Source organism: Mustela erminea, chromosome 6 (genome assembly GCF_009829155.1).
Source record: "Mustela erminea isolate mMusErm1 chromosome 6, mMusErm1.Pri, whole genome shotgun sequence".
NCBI classification, from domain to species: Eukaryota; Metazoa; Chordata; class Mammalia; order Carnivora; family Mustelidae; genus Mustela; species Mustela erminea.
Window position 1 is genome coordinate 113,833,953 of NC_045619.1, and position 22,802 is coordinate 113,856,754.

The 22,802-nt window shown below is 36.2% G+C and overlaps 1 protein-coding gene across 1 annotated transcript in view; it reads right to left on the bottom strand.

Annotated features, from left to right (window-relative positions):
* Window positions 1-22,802, bottom strand: part of LOC116594225 (coiled-coil domain-containing protein 7-like) — a 247,483-nt gene that overhangs the window by 165,308 nt on the left and 59,373 nt on the right. Inside the window, 1 exon segment of the mRNA XM_032349334.1 lies at window positions 6,742-6,855. Coding sequence (XP_032205225.1) covers window positions 6,742-6,855 — 114 coding nt within the window.

Consider the following 22,802-nt stretch of genomic DNA (forward strand, 5'->3'; position numbering starts at 1 on the left):
CATGAAGAAGTGCTCCACATTGCTTGGCATCAGGGAAATACCAAGCAAAAGCACAGTGAGATACCACCTCACACCAGTCAGAATGGCTAAAATTAACTAGTCAAGAAATGACAGATGTTGGCAAGGATGCAGAGAAAGGGGAACCCTCCTACACTGTTGGTGGGAATGCAAGCCGGTTTAGCCACTCTGGAAAACAATATGGAGGTTTCTCAGAAAGTTCAAAACAAAGCTACCCTATGACCCAGCAATTGCACTACTAAGTATTTACCTTAAAGATACAAATGTAGTGATCCGAAGGGGCACATGTACACCAATGTTTATAGCAGCAATGCCACAATAGCCAAACTATGGAAAGATAGATATCTATAGATATATCAATGTATCTATAGATATATCGATATATCTATAGATATATAGATATATAGAATGGAATACTATGAAGCCATAAAAAAACCAAAATCCTGCCACCATTTGCAATGACTTGGATGTAATTAGAGGGTAGTATGCCAACTGAAATAACTCAATCATAGAAAGACAATTATCCTATGATCTTACTGGTATGAGGAATTTAAGAAACAATACAGAGGATCATAGGGGAAGGAAGGGAAAAATGAAACAAGATGAAACCAGAGAAAGAGACAAACCATAAGGGACTCTTAATCTCAGAAACAAACTGAGCGTTGCTGGAGCGGAGAGGAGTGGAAGGGATGGGGTAACTCAGTGATAGACACAGGAGAGGGTATGTGCTTTGGTGAGTGCTGTGAATTATGTAAGACTGATGAATCACAGACCTATACCCTCGAAATAAATAATACATTATCTGTTAACAAAAAGAAAAACCCTAAAGTGGTATCATCTCACATGTATTACAATGGTCATTATCAAAAAAACAAGAAATAAATGCTGGTAAGGATGTAGATGAAAGAGAATACTGTCATACTGTGGATGGAAATGTAAACTGGTACAACTACCCAGGAAAATAGTACAGAGGTTCAGCAAAAAATAGAGCTAGTATACATTCCAACAATTCCACTTCTGAGTATTTTTCCAAAGGAAGAAAACAGTAACTCAAAAAGATATCTGAATTCCCTTGTTCACTGTAGCATTATTTACAATAGCCAAGGCACAGAAATAATCTGAAAGACCACCAATAGATGAATGGTTTAAAAAATGTGATACACACACACACATACACACACACACACACACACACACACAAGTATTATGCAGATAAAAAGAAGAAAATCCTGCCATTTGGGACAACATGGATGCAATGAGGGCATTTTGAAGTAAGTCAGAGAAAAAAAGACAAATACTGTATGCTTTCACTTATATGTGAAGTAAAACAAACAAAAAATACTCATAGATAGAACAGATGGGTGATTGCCTAAACAAGAAGTAGACTAAGAAGGTGAAGATGGACAAAAGCTACACATTTCCAGGTATAAAATAATTGAGTCCTGGTAATATAATGTATGACATGTGATTATAGTTAATATTATTGTAATATATTTATTTTTATTATTTTTTAAAGATTTTATTTATTTATTTGACAGAGAGAGATCACAAGTAGGCAGAGAGGCAGGCAGAGAGAGAGGAGGAAGCAGGCTCCCTGCTGAGCAGAGAGCCCGATGTGGGACTCGATCCCAGGACTCTGAGATCATGACCTGAGCCGAAGGCAGCGGCTTAACCCACTGAGCCACCCAGGCGCCCCATATTTAAAAGTTTCTAAGACAATAGATCTTAAAAGTTCTCAACATAAGAAAAAGATGTATGAGTGGTGATGGATGTTAACTACACACACTGTGGTGATCGTTTCACAATATACAATGTGGAAATTTGGGGCACTGACCCACACACAGTCAAAAATCCATGTATAACTTTTGACTCCCCCAAAACTGAACTGCTAACACCTTTATTGTTTACTGTAAGCCTTACTGATAACTAATACTACTGATTAACACATACCTTGTATGTTATATATACTTTCTACTGTACCCTTAAAATAAAAAATTAATATAATAAACTTATAATAATATATTCTAGGGAATATTATAAATATTAAGATTAATATTTATAATATTATAAATATTAAATATTAAGAAAATCATAAGGTAGAGAAAATACATATATAGTACCATATTTATCTAAAAAGATTTGCATATTAAGTGAATCCTTCATGTACCTAGATCCTTGTGTTGTTCAAGAATCAACTGTATACATATACTGAATCATTATGCTGTATTCTTGAAACTAATACAATGTTATATGTCAGTTATATCTCAATTTTAAAAACCTAAATCATAAAGGATAATAACGGAAATTAAACCAAAACAAATTTAGTTTTGTTTAGTTTTTTAGGAAATGAACCTCCTGAAGTAAGAAAATACCAATGCAAGTAAATCAAGAAAGTATTTGAAACATATACTTTCTCTTGGAAAAGAGGGTGGAGGGTGAACTGTAAACAAATCACAAAACTTTTTAGTAGGTTTGTTTTTCTAGCATTTTTTTCTAGTGCTCTGAATTCTGAAACAATTTAAGTATTAAAAGAGCAAATGAGTAAATGTTTTGATGTTTAGACTGATTCACACTTCAGAAGGCAGACTGTACACACATGAAATAGAAGGAAAGAACAAGTCCTGAAGGGATAGATTGGAATTGAAAATCTCTGTGAGAATCATGATTTCTAAAAACATCTATGAATATTCATATACATGTATATGTTCACATGTATATAAGCATATGTGAGTATGGCCATATATATATTAATTATACATGCATGTATGTTCATATGTATATGTGTTTACACTGAAGTTCTTTCAACAGACCAAAATCCTGTGTGTGATCTTTTAGGCCCAATCTTAAACAACTACAAAGACCATATCTAGCAGTTGTCATGGGGGATTCTTCAGATTCCACACTATACTTGAAGCATAGCCAGTGAACAGCAGATATTGGAGGTAGTTGCAGTCATAGACTAAGGCCTATCCAGAGCTGGAAATACCTACATTCTTAGTCCAGGTGCCTCAAATTTGAGGAATTCTTACACATGGAGGATTCAGCTAAGATACTGTAATGTTCATATGCTTCTACACATTTCACCCTTTCATTACCATTTCATTGTAGATATTTTTATTAGTTTTGATAGTTTTCACCACTTTTACACTTCTAGCACTCCCATCACTAACTCACCTTAACATCCAAGTCTATACAACAGGAAGAGCCTTTTGTTTAAGGCTTCTTTGATGTGAGACGATCTTCCCTCAAATTACAACCCTGTCAGCACTGATATTCTGACCCTCAACCAATGTTGTTGTATGGGACAAAGTGGAAAGTTGATGTAGCCGGAAACCTTTCTTTCTAATACAATTACAGCAAAAGAATAAATGCTTAATCTTACTTTCAGTTTAGCTTGCTGTATTCATTGAACAACTCCCTTACAAATTAGTGCTGCAAGCAATATGGTCGCATCCATTTCTGGAAGGAACACTTATGAACCCTCAGGGTTCTCTAAAGGAATACCACTGTGTCATGTACAAGAATCAGAGTGTCTCACAGAGCTCATGAAAATTCAGGACAATGTGTCTCAGGATGTGCTAGCAGACTCTGTACCATGCTTTAAGAGAATGCTGTTTATAAATAGCATGGAGGACATGGGGAGATAGAGAGGAGAAGGGAGTTGGGGGAAACTGGAAGGGGAGGTGAACCATGAGAGACTATGGACTCTGAAAAACAATCTGAGGGTTTTGAAGGGGTGGGGGGTGGGAGGTCAGGGTACCAGGTGGTGGGTATTATAGAGGGCACAGATTGCATGGAGCACTGGGTGTGGTGCAAAAATAATGAATACTGTTATGCTGAAAATAAAAAATAAATTAAAAAAAAAGAATGCTGTTTTATTACACACAGGTTTTTAATTTCTGAGAGGGAACAGTAGTTTTTCTTTTCAGTTCCTGTTTTGCTGATTAAGATACCCAGTGAGTAGGTCAAACTAAACATCCAACAGAGGGGTTTTGCAAAAGCTGGAGAAGGAATACCTTGACCACTACTTAATAGTTTCAACAGCTATGGAATCAAGCGTTGTTGAGGATCCTACGCACTGAGTTACACCCTATGATTATTACTTTTAATGTTCTGAGAACTGATGGTCAGCCCATGATACAGTGATTTACTGAGACTCAGTATTTAATAAAAGAATGTATAGTCCTGAGGATCACTTTGTCCACTGACCTGAAGCGAATTTTGAGGGCTGGGTAGTTCATGTTTAAAGAAGTATTCTTTTGAAAGAAGTAACCATAATCTTACTGGTTTGATAATATAAAATTCCTTCCTCAGAGAGTTTTGACAATGGCTGTATTGCACAAGGAGCCAGAAAAGGGTGTGAAGAAACACAAGTATTCAAAAATCTCTCTTTCCTCAGCTGTGTATTGTTTTGGATTCAACAGATGGCTTGTCCTTGCCCTTGTAAAACATCCTTGTCCCATGTTTTAACTATCCGTGAAGAGGTTATAGTGACTCTGTGAACCATGTGGTGGTACCTAAAATATACAATAAAGGACTGAGGATAGTAGATGATGAGATTATTTTTTTACCAGACTCAAAATTCTGGATTCATTTGTCCCACTATTCCTGGACATCAAACTCAGCTAAACATCCTTCTAATGTCAGGGCAATTAGTCTAGGACATTATCTGGATCTTAAACAGAAAATTTCTGGACAGGTAATAGTGGATACTGCCAAGACAGCAATGACTGACCATAAGAGAGACTGATATAAAAATGGTATTCTAGTAAACACTCCTGGACCATCTTTGCAAAAATCTTGAATAGATCAAAGTGTATGTTTACCCAAAAGCAGGCATAGACTCAAAGAAGTAGACTGATGGTCTATTTATCAAGATCCTTATAGCCAAGTAGTGGGAGAAGAGAAGATCAACAGATCCACTACCTATGTTAATGAATCCTTTGACTAATACAAGTGCTATGTTTCTGATTCTCCCAGTGATCCTTGCCATGAATCAGAATGCTCCACCAGCTATTACCAAGACCTTATAGCTTTCAAAAATGCATAAGACTATAGGTTTTTCTAGCCCTCATGTACCCAGGGAGATGAGAAAACTTCGGCTAATATTGGAGTTCAATGGAGATGTTCATAATTACATTTCTGGGCCTTTGAGATACTGGTACATAGATGACAGTGATCTCCACTGTTGTGATCTCCACAACCCCTAACACCAAGATGAGGGGGAAACTGTTAATGCTTATTGGTTTGAAGTCCAAAGCCATCACTAATAGGAAACTTACCCAGACTCCACAATGGTATGCCCACCCATGCCACCTCAAAACTCCACTCTCACTAATATGTTTATTATTACTACATATATTACTAGTACATGTATTATTAACCTGTGCTTGTATCTACCCTAAACCTTGATAGAAACTAGCACTTTAGCAACACACGTGGAAGACTGAAAATTACCCAACTATCAGCATCTAGCACTTTGTTTCTCAAAAAGTTCATGAGGAGAAAAATAAATAAGTGCTTTATTTATGAGCTTAATGAAGCAAAAATGCTCCCTGAAACTAGTTCTCCATTAAATAACTTAACACACCTGGGTGTATGCCCTTGTGTGCATAGTGACTCTGATGATTATAGGTAACTCAGTGATGGAGTACTGAGGCACTAGTTTAGCCAATATTATGACTGTATGGAAGTTACTGTCCACAGTGAAGGAATCTCGTATTCTGTATTAGGTAATATAAATACCCTATGAAGAAACTTTGTCCACATGGATGATCAGGATAAGTTTGGCATATGTGGATTGAATTTCAATCCACCATTAATATCCTTTCACAAGACTCCACAAATTCTCCAAATATCTGTGTCAATATATAGGTATGACCTAGAAGTGTTGAAAACCAAGAGGAAGGGCGCATTAGTCTTCCACTCTATTGACAGCATCACCCAAGTGAGTCCGGACAAAGGCACAACGCAACAAGGACCAGACATCCTATTGATCCACATGCGGCAACATGGCTAGACCATTACAACAAACAAAGAACAGTTACCCAGTACCTAAATGAATTCCTCGGCATAACGTGTGTGTAAGGGGCACAATGTCTCATTCCAAAGAACAAGACTACCAAGCTTTGTTTTGGCTCATTCTGCTTCAACAAATGAAAATGAGGCAACCTACTGTGGGAATATTTGGCTATTTGCACTCTCATATTCCGCATGTGGGGTTCTTGATGACATCCATTAGGCTACTTCAAATGTCACTCCTTTTAATGGGGCCACAACCAAAAGGATGTATTTAAGATCCTCCAACAGGACTCTCAGGCTATACTACCTCCAGGTCCCTGTGATCATTTGCTATTTGACTTACATTTCTCAGTAACATGTCTGTTCACCAATTAGAGCTGTGGTAGAAGGCCTCAGCCACAGCTCAGAAATATCTACAACAGCTTACTGTAAGGCATGCATCCTTTGCCAGAAAATCATTGACCCATAACTGGGCCTTGGTGTCTGAGTGTAAAATAATAATACAACTAGAAATACCAATGAAAGTTATGAATAATTTGATTTCTGTTCTCTAACTATCATAGGGTATTAACAATTAAGGTCAAAGGAAATATAGATTTCCATAAAATATAACCTCAAATACATATTCATGTACTACAGGAAAAAAATCTTTAATGAGTTTAATTAAAATAATTTAAAGCTTTCTATAATTATCATACTCACCAATGTTTCCTTCCCCTTTGGTTGTTCTTTGTTTCTTTACTTGCATTTGTGTTTTTGATATTGAATCTTGGTTTCCATCAAGCAGAAGATTTCTACCTGGTACTTCATCCTGAGCTACATAAAGAGAAAGAGTTAGTTGAATAAATAGAGAAACAGACCTGCTGTGAAACCCTTAATTTTCAAGTTTGTAACAAGTATCCAGCAGAATTTATCTTCATTTTTATAAATTACCATAATGTCAGTTCTGATAGGAAAATAGAAGTGTTTTAATATGGATGTGTTAAAACTCTTATAACTTCATTAATAATCCTTGGCATCTAATATGATGTTATTCTCCATTTTTCTGGAATTTTTATAATTAAAGTTAAAACTCAATCACAGGATAAGACATTAGCAAGATGGAGGACTAATAAGCTCCAGGCCCTTATTCCCCCAAAGAAACACTGAGTTAACAACAGTTACAAACCAAATCAGTTTTATGAGAACTCTAAAAACCAGTTGAGACTGCATCACCAAAGTACCTTACTTACCAAGAAGAACTACACCAAAAAGTGAAGAAAAGGTCATGGTATTTTGCCCACCTTGGCTGTACCACTTCCCTGGTGTGGTGTGCCACAATCACAGGGAAACTTCCCAATTTCCAGATCCTCCCTTGAGATGAAAAGAAAAAAGTGGAACTTTCATCTTTCTGGAAAATCTCAGAGCTGCTCAATGTCCACAATAGCCAAACTATGGAAAGAACCTAGATGTCCATCAACAAATGAGCAGATAAAGAAGATGTGGTATACATACACAATGGAATAAGGTGTAGCCATCAAAAACTGAATTCTTGCCATTTGCAAAAATGTGGATGGAACTAGAAGGTATTATGCTAAGCAAAATAGGTCAATTGGAGAAAGGATTATCATATGATCACTCTGATGTGAGTAATTTGAGAGGCAGGGCAAGAGGTTGTGGGAGGCAGGGAGGGAAAAAATGAAACAATTAAGGCCAGGGAGGAAGACAAACCATAAGAGACTCTTAATCTCAGGAAACACACTGAGGGTTGCTGGGAGTGGGGGGAGGGATAGGGTGCTATAGTGGGGAGGGTATGTGCTATAGTGAGTGCTGTGAACTGTGTAAGACTGATGATTCATAGACCTGTACCCCTGAAGCAAATAATACATGTTGATTAAAAAAAAAGTCTGGGAGCTGCCTAAGTGATTGGTTTCTACTTTGCCTGACTTGCTACACTGAAAGAAATAGCTGCACAGATGTATATCAGGTTGGAAGCTGCTGAAAACAAAGTTGAATACCATAGCATATTAGAGCTACAAGGAGTATGCAATTCTACAAATGATGGGAGTAACAAGGGGTTACAGGCAGAAAAATACTATAGCAATCAAAAACAAAAGCTCCTGGGAAGAAATAAGGGAGAGCCTATAAAGGAAAATAGGAGAGTTAAAAGCCACCATATAAACTAGAACATAAGAGTATACACAAGAAGAGAAAACACACATTCCCCAGAAATGGTTTGAGAAGTCTTAGAACCTCTGTGCCAGGCTGATTTCTCAAGTCATTCCCTTGCACAAAGCCAGTTTGTAAATATTGAGAGGTGGCTGTACTTTCAAATTCCTAAATCTCTATAAAAGATGACAAGCCATATCAAAATAACCCAACATACAAAAAAAACCAGGAAAACATGCCCTAATGAAATCATGAAAATGATGCTTGAACAAAATTTAAATGGCACCATTATTAACAACAGCCAAATTACAGAAATAGCCCATGTGTCCATCTACTGATAAATCAGTAAAGAAGTGAATAGGCATGCACGTGCACACACACACACACACACACACACATACACACAATGAAATAGTATTCAGCCATAAAAAAATAATGAAATCTTGCCATTGGAAATGATGTGGATGGAGCTGGAGTGTATTATGCTAAGTGAAATAAATTAGAGAAAGACAAATATCATATGATTCCAACTCAAATGTGGAATTTGAGAAACAAAGCAAATGAACATGGGATAGGATGGGAAACCAAAAAAACAGAGTCTTAATTATAGAGAACAAACTGATGGTAACCAGAGGGGCGATAGGCAGGGGAAAGATGGGTTAACAAGATGATGGGATTAAGGAGTACACTGATTGTGATGAGCACTAAGTGTTGTAAGTAAGTGTTGAATCACCAGATTCTACACTTAAAACTAATATTATGCTGTATCTTAACTAACTGGAATTTAAATAAAAACTTGGAAAAAATATAAACAAAGATATAGAAACAAAAACAAATTCTGGAGCTGAGCAATACAATAAGTGAATTTAAAGTTTCACTAAAGGGGTTCAACAGCGGATTTTTGCAGGAAGAAAAAAGAATAGCAACCTGGAAGACAGGCCATTTGAAATTACAGAGTAGAAAAAACAAAAAAGAAAAGTGAGGAAACCATAAGGACCAATAAGACACTATTAAGTGGACCAAGATACACATTACAGAAATCCCAGAAGGGAAAAGAAAAAGTAGAGACTTTATCTGAAGAAATAATGACCAAAAACTCCCAAATTTGAAAGAAGAAATGGTTGTACAAATTCAACAAGTTAAATGAACTCCAATAAGGAAAATCCTAAAAAGACCAACGTTGAAACACATTACAGTTAAACTGTTAAACATAAAGAGAGAACCTTAAAAGCTGAAAAAGTAAAGCACTTGTCACATACAAGGAAGCCTCTATAACTTTGATAGTGGATTTCTCAGCAGGAACCTTGCAGGACAAAAGAGAGTGAGATGAAATATTCAAAGTGAAAAGAAAAAACTGTCAACCAAACATACTGCATTTGGCAAAACTATTCTTCAAAAATTAAGGGAAAATTAAAACTTTCCCCTCCAAAAAAATTAAGACTTTTCCAGATAAACAAAAGGTGAGGAAGTTCATACCACTAGACCTATCCAAACAGGAATGCTAAAAGAAGTCTTTCAAGTTGAGATTAAAGGACATTAATGGCATCACGAAGTTATATGATGATATGGTTTTTGATTATGATAAATGTATGGACAATGTAGAAACACATATTATTGAAATTTTGATGCATAACTTCACTTTTAATTCCTACATAGAATTTAGAGAAAAATATAAAAACAACTATAAATCTATGTTATTAGCCACACAATACATAAAGATAGAACTTGTGATATCATTAAGTAAAGTGTGGGGAAGAACATTAAAGGAGAATAGTTCTGTGACTGAATGACTGTGACTGAACTTTAAGTTCAATGTAATCCCCATTGTAACCACAACAAAAACATTTATAGAATATATATGTTAGGTAATGAATGTTTGTATCCTCTAAAATTTACTGTTGAAGCCCTAACCCCAATGTGATGGTTGAAAATAGGGCTTAGGAAACTAATTAAAGTTAAGTGATATCTCAGGGGGAAGGCCCAATTCTAACAGAATTAGCATTTTAGTAAGAAGAGACACCAGAGAATGTGCCCATGTGCACACTTGCAGAGACCATCTCTCTTTCCAAGTGCACACATAGAAAAGGTTATACGAGTACACAGAAAATGGTAGATACTTTTAAGCCAAGAAATGTATCTTATCAGCACCTTCATCTTGGACTTCATTCACGAGGAGTGTAAGAAATAAATTGCTTGTTTAGTGAACTTGTCTATGGTATTTAGTTATGTCAGCATGAGTGGACTAATATAGTACACAAAAGGAAATGAAAAGGAAAGCAAAGCACGTCACTTTAAAAAAAATAAGTCAAAGACAAAGGAAAACAGTAAGGAATGAGAAGCAAAAAAGGCATGATACAAAAAAAAAGAAAAATGACAATAATAAGTCCTTCCCTATCCAATTGTATGCTATCTAACTGGGTAACTTAAGTCAAAAAATTTTTAGAAGAGTGGAGAAGGGAGTTGGGGGAAATTGGAAGGGGAGGTGAACCATGAGAGACTATGGACTCTGAAAAACAATCTGAGGGTTTTGAAGGGACGGGGGGTGGGAGGTTGGGGTACCAGGTGGTGGGTATTATAGAGGGCACGGATTGCATGGAGCACGGGGTGTGGTGCAAAAATAATGAATACTGTTATGCTGGAAATAAAAAATAATAAAAAAAAAAAAACACAACCTACCAATGTAAATAGGGTGAACTCCCAAATCAAAAGATTGCAATAGTAGATTAATGTATCACAAAAACAAATAAAATAACAACAACAACAAAGACCCACATATATGGTATCCAAAAGAGACTCATGGTAAATATAAGGACATATATGACTGAAAGTGAAAAGATGGAAACAAATATTCCATATAAATGATAACCAAAAGAGAGCACGGGTGGCTAAGTTATTAACAGGCAACAGAATTTTGTCAAAAACTCTTACAAAAAACAAAGTAAGACATCTTATAAAGATATGTTTGTTTGTTTGTTTGTTTGTTTGAGACAGAGCATGAGCAGGGGGAGAGGCAGAGAGAAAGGAAAGAATCTCAAGAAGACATCATGCCCAGCACAGAGACCCATGCTCTGAGATAACAACCTGAGCTGAAATCAAGAGTCAGATGCTTATTTGACTGACCCACCCAGGGACCTCAAAGCATCTTATACTAATAAAAACTCAATTCTCAGGGCACCTGGGTGGCTCAGAGGATTAAAGCCTCTGCCTTCAGCTAGGGTCATGATCTCAGGGTCCTGGGATCGAGGCCTGCATTGGGGTCTCTGCTCAGTGGGGAGCCTGCTTCTCCCTCTCTCTGTGCCTGCCTTTCTGCCTACTTGTGATCTCTGTCAAATAAATAAATAAAATCTTAAAAAAAAAACCTTAATTCTCCAAGAATATACAACAAATATAAATATATATGCACCAATTGCAGGGTCATAGGGAAGCTCTATTTTTAATTTCCTAAGGAATCTCCACACTGTTCTCCAAAGAGGCTGCACCAACTTGCATTCACACCAACAGTGGAAGAGGGTTCCCCTTTCTCCACATCCCCTCCAACACATGTTGATTACTGTCTTGCTAATTTTGGCCATTCTAACTGGTGTAAGGTGATATCTCAATGTGGTTTTAATTTGAATCTCCCTGATGGCTAGTGATGATGAACATTTTTTCATGTGTCTGATAGCCATTTGTATGTCTTCATTGGAGAAGTGTCTGTTCATATCTTCTGCCCATTTTTTGATATGATTGTCTGTTTTGTGTGTGTTGAGTCTGAGGAGTTCATTATAGATCCTGGATATCAACCTTTTGTCTGTACTGTCATTTGCAAATATCTTCTCCCATTCCGTGGGTTGTCTCTTTGTTTTCTTGACTGTTCCCTTTGCTGTGCAGAAGCTTTTGATTTTGATGAAGTCCCAAAAGTTTATTTTCGCTTTTGTTTCCTTTGCCTTTGGGAACATATCTTGAAAGAAGTTGCTGTGGCTGATATTGAAGAGATTACTGCCGATGTTCTCCTCTAGGATTCTGATGGATTCCTGTCTCACATTGAGGTCGTTTATCCACTTTGAGTTTATCTTTGTGTACGGTGTAAGAGAATGGTCGAGTTTCATTCTTCTACATATAGCTGCCCAGTTTTCCCAGCACCATTTATTGAAGAGACTGTCTTTTTTCCACTGTGTATTTTTTCCTGTTTTGTCAAAGATTATTTGACCATGGAGTTGAGGGTCCATATCTGGGCTCTCTACTCTGTTCCACTGATCTATGTGTCTGTTTTTATGCCAGTACCATGCTGTCTTGGTGATCACAGCTTTGTAGTAAAGCTTGAAATCAGGTAACGTGATGCCCCCCAGTTTTATTTTTGTTTTTCAATATTTCCTTAGCGATTCGGGGTCTCTTCTGATTCCATACAAATTTTAGGATTATTTGCTCTAGCTCTTTGAAGAATACCAGTGGAATTTGGATCGGAATGGCATTAAAAGTATAGATTGCTCTAGGCAGTATAGACATTTTAACAGTGTTTATTCTAGAGCTTTCCTATGAACCTGCAATTGCACTACTGGGTATTTACCCCAAAGATACAGATGTCGTGAAAAGAAGGGCCATCTGTACCCCAATGTTTATAGCAACAATGGCCACGGTTGCCAAACTGTGGAAAGAACCAAGACTCCCTTCAATGGACGAATGGATAAGGAAGATGTGGTGCATATACACTATGGAGTATTATGCCTCCATCAGAAAGGATGAATACCCAACTTTTGTAGCAACATGGATGGGACTGGAAGAGATTATGCTGAGTGAAATAAGTCAAGCAGAGAGAGTCAATTATCATATAGTTTCACTTATTTGTGGAGCATAACAAATAGCTGTGGGAGGTTGGGGTACCAGGTGGTAGGTATTATAGAGGGCACAGATTGCATGGAGCACTGGGTGTGGTGCAAAAATAATGAATACTGTTACGTTGAAAATAAATAAAAAATTAAAAAAAATAAAAATACAGTTTGCCAAGATAAAAAAAAATATATATATATATATATATATGCACCAAACATGAAACTTCTAAATATATGAAGCAAATACTAGCCAACTGCATAAAAAACAGACAGTAAGATAATAAAACTAAAATTGTAGTAGACTTTAATATCCCACTTTCAACAAGGAAATCAGAGTACATGAACAACACTATAGACCAGTTGGGCATTATACATATATGCAGAAAACATATAAAAAACATATTAAAAAAAACAGCAAAGTACACAATTTTCTCAAGGGCACATGGAACAAGGAATGTTCACCAGGACAGACCACATATTGGCCACAAGGTAAAGTCTTAAAAAAATCTGAAAGACTGAAATCATACAAACCAACTTTTCTGATCACAATGAAAAGTTAAAAGTTAACAATGGCAGAAACATTGAGAAATCCACAAATATAATGGAAATTTAAAATAAATTCTCAAAAAACAGGGTCATAGCAGATATTGTAAGGAAAATTAGAAAATACCTTGAGATAAATGAAAATGAAAACACATCCAAAATGTATGCAATGTAGTGAAAGTCATTTCAAAAGGCAAATTTATAGCTGTAAACATTTACATTAAAAAGAAAGACCCCCCCAAAAAAACACAGCTTCACACTTCAATGACATAGAAAAAGAAGAAAAAACTTATCCAAAGGTAGCAGAATAAAGGAAATAAGAAATATTAGAGCAGATATAATGGAATAGAAAATGGAAAGCCAATAAAGAAAATCAATGAAACCAGGAACTGGTTGTTTGAAAAGACCAAAAAAAAAAAAATTGAAAAAGTTCACTAGATTAGCTAAGATGAAATGAAAAAATATTCAAATAATTATATCAAAAAAATCAATGCCACAGGAATAAAATGGCTCATAAGAGAATATTACAAATGATTCCATGCCAACTAACTGGATTACGCAGAAGACCTGGGTAAATTCTTAGAAACACACACGTACCAATTGAATCATGAATAAACAGAAAATCTGAAAGAAAAATAACTAGTAAAGAGTTTAAACCTGTAATCAAAAACCTCCCAACAAATAAAAGACCAGGACCAGTTAGCTGCACTAGAGAATTCTACCAAATATTAAAAGAACAATGCTTTTCAAATTCATCCAAATAATTGAATGAAAGACAATACTTCCAAAGTTATTAGGCCAGAATTCCCTGACATGAAAATCAGATAAATGCAATACATGAAATGAAAACCACAGGGCACTATCCCTGATAGAGAAGAAATTCCTCCACAATACATTAGCAAACAGAATTCAAGAACTTTTTGGAAGGATTAAACACAAGAGCCAAGTGGGATTTGTTTTTGGAATGCAAGGATGAGTCAATGTATGAAAATCAATTTATATGATATATCACCTTAACAACATTTTTAAAAATGACCATCTTGACTGATTCAAGAAAAGCATTTGAGGAAATTCAACATCTTTTCATGATTAAAAAAAAATCTAAACTATCACATAAAGGGAATATACTAATATAATAAAGACCATATATGCAAAGCACACAGCTAACCTCATAACTAATGATGAAAGACCAAAAATTTTTCCTCTGAAAAAAAAAAATTTTTTCCTCTGAGATCAGAAACAAGGCAAAGATACACACTCTCCCTATTTCTATTCAACATAATATGGGAAGTTCTAACCACAGCACATGGGTAAGAAGTAAGTAAATAAACAAAATGAAATTTTATAAAGGAAGTAAAATTTTCTCTGTTCACAGATAACATGATCTTACACATACAAAACCCTAAAGAATCACATAAAATTTGTTAGAATTAATAACTGAATTCAGCAAAATTTTGGAATACAAAATCAATGTATTAAAATCAAGTACATTTCTATAAACTATTGATGTAAAATATTAAAAGGAAACAAATTACAAAAAAAACCAAGTCCATCAACAATAATAAAATACAAATAAATTTAACCAAGAAATCAAAAGACATGTAAATTGCAAACTATAAAACATCACTGAAAAAAATTAAAGAAGACACAAATAAAGGGGAATACATCTTATGTTCATGTATTAGAAAAATTAATATTATTAAAACATCAGTACTTCCCAAGGAAATCTACAGATTCAGTGTAATCACTATAAAAATCCACATGCATTTTTTGTAGAAATAGAAATTTAAAAATTCATCCTAAAATTCATACAAAATCTCAAGTAGTCCCACATAGCCAAATGATCTTTTAAAATAATAACTAAGTTAGATATATAACATTTAATAATGCATATAATAATTTTAAAACATATAACATAAAACATTTAATAATTTTAAAACATATTACAAATCAAAAATAAATAGTTTGCTAGTGGCATCAAGACATGTAAGCCTAATAGACTAGAGATAGGAAAATGGCAGCAGGGTAGGAGGACCCTAGGCTTATCTCATCTCATAAATACAACTAGATAACTATTGAATCATCTTAAATACCACAGAAATTAGCCTAAAGACTGACAGAACAAACTCCACAACTAAAGACAGAGAAGAGCTACACCAAAGAAAGTGGAAAGTGCAGAGATGTGGTTTAAGGGAGAAATGATCGCTGGCAGCTTATGCTGAGGGTAGGGTGCCACAATTGCAGAGAAGTGTGAAAGAGAGAGAAATACACAGGGGAACAAACAAGAAGAAACTTTTCCCACAAGGATTGACTTGGAAAACAAGAAGGGCTGAATTTCATAAGTCTTGCAACCAGGGAGGCTCAAAGTCTGGAGTGTTAAAGGTCAGTGGGCTTGGCTGGGATAGAACCTACAGAACCCAGTACCACCCTTAGGAGAGAAGGCAGGCAAAAAGCTCAAAGGCATAAAACATGGAAACACTGATATGATACATAGTAGGGAGATTATTTGCTCTTTCAGAGCTTGTCCCCAAGAAGCAACATTCTGTGGAAACAAAGGAGCTAACTTGTGCCATTTCTTCCCTCACCCTTCTGCAAAAACACAAAGACACTTGCAGGAAGCAACAAGTGCAGACACAGGCTACTTAACCTAACTACAATAAGCCCCACTCTGCCTTGCTCCAGTGTAACTGCCCCTCTCAGTCAAGCTTAACTCAGTCCCCTCCCCTACAAAACAAAATAAACCCCAGCTTACAGTAGGTATCCCAACTAGAGAGCTTCACAAGGCCTTAGTTCCAGTGGAGGTGGTTCCAGATGAGATGGTCTCATCTCATAAGCAGACCAGAGCATTCCTAGTTAGAACTCACAACCTTGAGGCCAGGGACTAAAACACTGCCCAGCAGGCAAGGAGGGCCTCTCCAGATGACTGGCCTGAAGGATAAGCATAACATCAACATGCATGTAACACATGCTCTAAGTGCCAGGCTCTAGGCACTACATGATCTCTTCTTCATAAGGCCATTATTTTCAGAAGCAGGACACAGAACTCACTTTTCTAACACAAAAAAGAAGGCAGAGACTTAGATAAAATGAGAAGACAGGAATTTATCCCAAATGAAAAAACAAGAGAAGGTCACAGCCAGAGATGCAAGAGAAACAGATAAAAGCAACATACATAATGGAGAATTTAAAGCAATGATCATTGAGTGCCTAGGTGGCTGTCAGTTAAGCATCTGACTTCAGTTTAGTTCATGTTTTCAGAGTCCTGGGATTGAGTCCATACTGGGCTCCAAGCTCAGCTGGAAATCTATTTCTCATTCTCCATCTGTCCCTCCCCCAACACATATTCTGTGTGTGTGTGTGTGTGTGTGTGTGTGTGTCTCCAATAAATAAATATAATCTTTTAAAAAATAAAGCTATGATCATAAAGGGATGTACCTGGTTGGCTCAGTCAGAAAAGTGAGTCAGAAAATGCAAATCTTGATCTCACAGTTGAAATTTTGAGTCCTATGTTGTGAGAGGAGATTACTTAAAAAATTAATAAAATCTAAAGAAATGATAAGGATACTCACTGGGCATGAGAAAAGAATGTAAGACATCAGTGAGACCCATACCAAAGAGATAAAGGAGTTAAAACAGAATGAGAGGAAAAGTGCAATAAACGAGATTAGGAACTTGCTTATTCCAATGGACAGCAGGCTGGAAGAACTAGAGGAATGACTTAATGACCTAGAAACAAAGTAATGGTAAGCAATGAAGCTGAACAAAAGAAAAAGAATTATGCAACATGAAAACAGACTTAGAAAATTCAGTGTCTTGATCAAACATAATAACATTTAGGAGTTCCAGAAGAAGAGGGAAGAAAAAGGGGGAAGAAAATTTATTTATGGAAATAATAGCTGAAAATTTCCCAAATCTGGGGAAAGAAATGGACACCCAGACCCAGAAGGCACAGAGAACTCCTGTCAAAATCAACAAAAGCAGGCCTTTGCCAAGGTACAGAGTAATTAAATTTGCAAAGCATAATGATAAAGAAAAAAATCTTAAAAGCAACAAGTCAAAAGAAGTAACTTACAAGAAATAAAGCCAGCAGAAGATTTTTCAACAGAAACTTGGCAAGACAGAAGAAAGTGGCACAACATATTTGACATGCTGAATATATAGGAAGACTTCTCAAATGGAAAGAAGAGACCAAAATTGATAGTATAATGTAGGAAGCACAAGAGCAATAAAAATGAATATTTCTATTAAAAAATCAAAGAACTCACAAAAAAGAGTATAAAATATAATAACAAATATCTAAAATATGAAAAGAGGAGAAAAGAAGGAGTTCAAACTTAAATGACCATCAAATTAGTATAGACTGTTATTTGTAGAAAAGTTTATATATAAACCTACTGGTAACCACATATTGAAAACCAATAAAAACTGTCAAAATATAAAGAGAAAGAAAGCCAAATTTATCACTAAAGCAAATCATCAAAACATGAAAGAGAGGGAGGAGCAGGATGGCAGAGGAGTAGGAGATCAAGATATGATCAGGTCCAAGGAGTTCAGCTAGATAGCTATCAAACCATTCTGAACACCTACAAACTCAACAGGAAATAGAAGCAAAGAGCAGCAATTCTAGGAACAGAAAATCAACCACTTTCCAGAAGGCAGGACATGCAGAAAACTAAATCCAAGGCAATATAAGGGAAGATAGACCGCAGGGGGAGGGGTCGGCTCCTGACAAGTGAGAGTGCAGTGGAGCACATAATCAGAACCTTTGGAAGTCAGCTCCACTGAAGGATGTTGCTCCAGAGGCTAAGACGGGGTGGAGCCCTTGCAGGGACAGAGTAGTCTCAGGACCTGAAGGGACACAAAAAGACCAGAGCCCCCAGGTATCCAAGTGGGGAAGCTGGCTGCAGAGACAAAGTCTTCAAGCAGTGGGCTCTAAGCTCAGGGTTACCTTAAACCATGACCCAAGGCACAGTTGAACCACTGCTCTCTGAGCAGGGACCCCACTCTCCTTTCTCCTCCAGGAGGAGCAGCACTGCAGGAATCTTCTGGGTTTGGAGACTCCAAAGAGGGCTGCACACCAAAGATAGAAATGCTTGGTCACAGGCTGGGTGAGCACGGAATGCGGCTGGAGACCAGGGAGACAGGAGGAACTGACTGTTTTTCTCTGGGTGCGCATTAAGGAGTGGGACCCTGAGCTCTCAGTTCCTACAGGGCCAGAGATTGGGAGGCCACCATTTTCATTCCCATCCTCCAAAGCTGTATGGAAAGCATTCAGGAAACAAAAGCACCGACAGCGAACCCTGGCAAATTACACAGCCTGGCCCCTGGCAAGGGTGGTTCAATTCTGTCTCAGGCAAAGACATTTCAGAATCACTCCAAGAGACCCCTCCCCCAGAAAATCAGCAAGAACATCCAGCCAAGTTCAGCAACCAAAGAGAACTGCAAAACTCCAGAGTTAGGGGAAAGCAGCACATAGAATTTATGGCTTTTTCCCCATGATCCTGTAGTCTTTAAACTTAAATTTTTTAAGTTTTATTTTTTTATTATATTTTATTAAATTTTTCCTCTTTCCTATTTTAACTTTTTAAACTACTTTATTATATCAATACTTTCAAAAAACCTTTTTAAATTTTCATTGTTATAGTCATATTTTACCCCTTCATTGTATTTAACCTTATTTCTTATATACATATAGGGGTTTTTTTCTTTAAACTTTGGGATATATTTCTCCTAATAGATCAAAATATACCTTAAATCTACCACATAGATTTGTTCTAGTCTCCAGCCTCATCACATTCTTTTCTCTTTTTTCTTCTTTTTTTCAACCACCTTATCTTATCAATTCCTTTTTTAGAATTTTTTATTTTCATCTTTACAGTTATACTTTATCCCTTCATAGTATTTATCCTTATTATTGTATATATATAAGTTTTTCTTTCTTTAAAATTTTGGGACGTAATTTTCTCTAACAGACCAAAACACACCCAAAATCAAATGTGCAGCTCTGTTCTATTTGCCAGTCTAATATACAGAGATATATCTTTTTTTCTTTTTCCCCCCTTTTATCTCCCCCTGGTTTCAGTTCTCTTCTCTTTTAGTTAGCATATATTTTCTGAGTCATTTCAACCTTTTTAGTATTTTGTTCTCTCATTCATGTATTCTCATCTGGATAAAATGACAAGGTGGGAAAAAAAACACCTCAAAAAAAAAAAAAGAAGAAGAAGAAGAACAAAAAGAACAAAAAGCAGTATTAATGGCTAGGGACCTAATTGATAGGAACATTAGTAAGATGTCAAAACTAGAGTTCAGAATGATGATCATCAAGGTGCTAGCTGGGCTTGAAAAAAGCATGGAAGATATCAGAGAATCCCTTTCTGGAGAAATAAAATCCCCTTCTGGAGAAATAAAAGAACTAAAATCTAACCAAGTTGAAATAAAAAAGGTTCTTAATGAGGTGCAATAAAAAATTGACACTCATACTGCTGGCATAAATGAGGCAGAAGAGAGAACTGGTGATATAAAAGAGCAAATGACAGAGACTGAGGAAGCTGAGCAAAAGAGAGACAAACAACTACTGGACCAAGAGGGGAGAATTCAAAAGATAAGTGATACCATAAGATGAAACAATATTACCATAATTGGGATCCCAGAAGAAGAAGAAAGAGAGAGGGGGGTAGAAGAGAGGGGCACAGTGCTTTGAAACTAGAACACAACCACAAGGAAAGTTTGAAAGAACTCAAATACACCATGGAGGCTAAAGACCATCCTACTAAAGAATAAGTGGATCAACCAGGAAATTAAAAAAGAATTTAAAAAATTCATGGACACAAATGAAAATGAAAACACAACTGTTCAAAATCTTTTGGTCTCAGCAAAGGGGGTCCTGAGAGGAAAGTATATAGCAATAAAAGCCTTTCTCAAGAAACAAGAAAGGTCTCAAGTATACAACCTAACCCTATACCCAAAGGAGCTGGAGAAAGAACAGCAAAGAAAGCCTAAACCCAGCAGAAGAAGAGAAATAATAAAGATCAGTGCAGAAATCAATGAAATAGAATCCAAAAGAACAGTAGAACAGATCAACAAAACTACAAGCTGGTTCTTTGAAAGAATTAATAAGACTGACAAACCCCTAGCCACTCTTATTAAAAATAAAAAAGAAAGGCCCCAAAGTAATAAAATCATGAATGAAAGAGGAGATCACAACCAACACCAAAAAAATACAAACGAGTAGAAAAACATATTATGAGCAACTATACATCAGCAAATTTGACAATCTGGAAGAAATGGATGCATTCTTAGAGAAGTATAAACTACCAAAACTGAACCAGGAAGAAACAGAAAACCTGAACAGACCCATAACCAGTAAGGAGATTGAAGCACTCATTAAAACTCTCCCAACAAACAAGAGCCCACAGCCAGATGGCTTCCCAGGGGAATTCTACCAAACATTTAAAGAAGAATAGATACCTATTCTCCTGAAACTGTTCCAAAAATAGAAATGGAAGAACTTCAAACTCATTTTATGAGGCCAGCATGACCTTGATCCCCAAACCAGATGAAGACCCCATCAAAAAGGAGAATTACAGACCAATATCTTTGATGAACATGGATGCAGAAATTCTCACCAAAATACCAGCCAATAGGATCCAACAGTACATTAAAAGGATTATTCACCACGACCAAGTGGGATTTATTCCCGGGTTACAAGGTTGGTTCAACGTCTGCAAATCAATCAGTGTGATACTATACAGTAATAAAATAAAGAACAAGAAACATATGATACTCTCAATAGAAACTGAAAAAGCATTTGACAAAGTACAGTATCCTCTCTTGATCAAAACTCTTCACAGTGTAGGGATGGAAGGTACATACCCATCTATCATAAAACCCATCTGTGAAAAACCCACAGTGAATATCACATTCAACGGGGAACACAACAGGGCTGTCCACTATCACCATTGTACTCAACACATTAGTAGAAGTCCTAGCCTCAACAATCAGACAACAAAAAGAAATAAAAGGAAAAAAAAAAGAAATAAAAGGCATCCAAATCAGCAAGGAAATATTCAAACTTCCACTCTTTGCAGACAGTGTGATACTCTATGTAGAGAACCTAAAGACACCACACAATCATTGCTAGAACTCATACATGAATTCAATAAAGTGGCAGGATACATATCAATATACATATATCTGATGCATTTCCATATACCAATAATGAATAAACATAAAGAGAAATCAAGGAAATGATCTCATTTACAATTGCACCAAAACCCATAACATACATAGGAATAAACTTAACCAAAGAGGAGAGAGATCTATACTCTGGAAACTATAAAACAGTTATGGAAGAAGTTGAAGAGGACATAGGAACTAAGAAAGCATTCTGTGCTCAGAACAAACATTGTTAAAATATTTAAACTACCCAAAGCAATCTACACATTCAGTGCAATCCCTATCAAAATACCACCAGCATTGTTTTTAGAGAGCTAAAACAATCCTAAATTTGTATGGAACCACAAAGGACCCCTGAATAGCCAAAGCAATGTTGAAAAAGAAGCAAAGTGGGACATCACAATTCCAGATTTCAAGCTATATTACAAAGCTGTAGCCACCAAGACTGTGGTACTGGCACAGAAACAGACACACAGATTAATGGAACAGAATAGAAAACCCGAAATGGGCCCTCAACCATAGTCAACTATTCTTTGACAAAGCAGGAAAGAATATCCAATGGAAAAAATTCCCTTCCACAAATGGTGTTGGGAAAACTGGACAGCCACATGCAAAAGAATAAAACTGTACCACTTTCCTACACCATGTACAAAAATAAATTCAAAATGGATGAAGGACCTAAACGTGAAACAGGAAACCATTAAAATCCTAGAGGAGAATTCAGGCAGCAAGCTCTTTGACTTTGGTCATAGAAACTTCTTACTAGACACAGTTCTGGAAACAAGGGAAACAAAGTAAAAATGAACAACTGTCAATTCATCAAGATAAAAAGCTTCTGCATGGTGAAGGAACCAATCAACAAAACTAAAAGTTAGTCTACAGGATGGGAGAAGATATTCACAAATGACATATCAGATAAATCTATAAAGAGCTTATCAAACTCAACACCCAAAAACCAAATAATCTAGTTAAGAAATGGGTAGAAGTCTACATGAACAGACATTTCTCCAAAAAAGACATCCTGATGGCTAAGAGACACATGAAAAGATGCTCAACATCATTTGTTATCAGGGAAATATAAATCAAAAC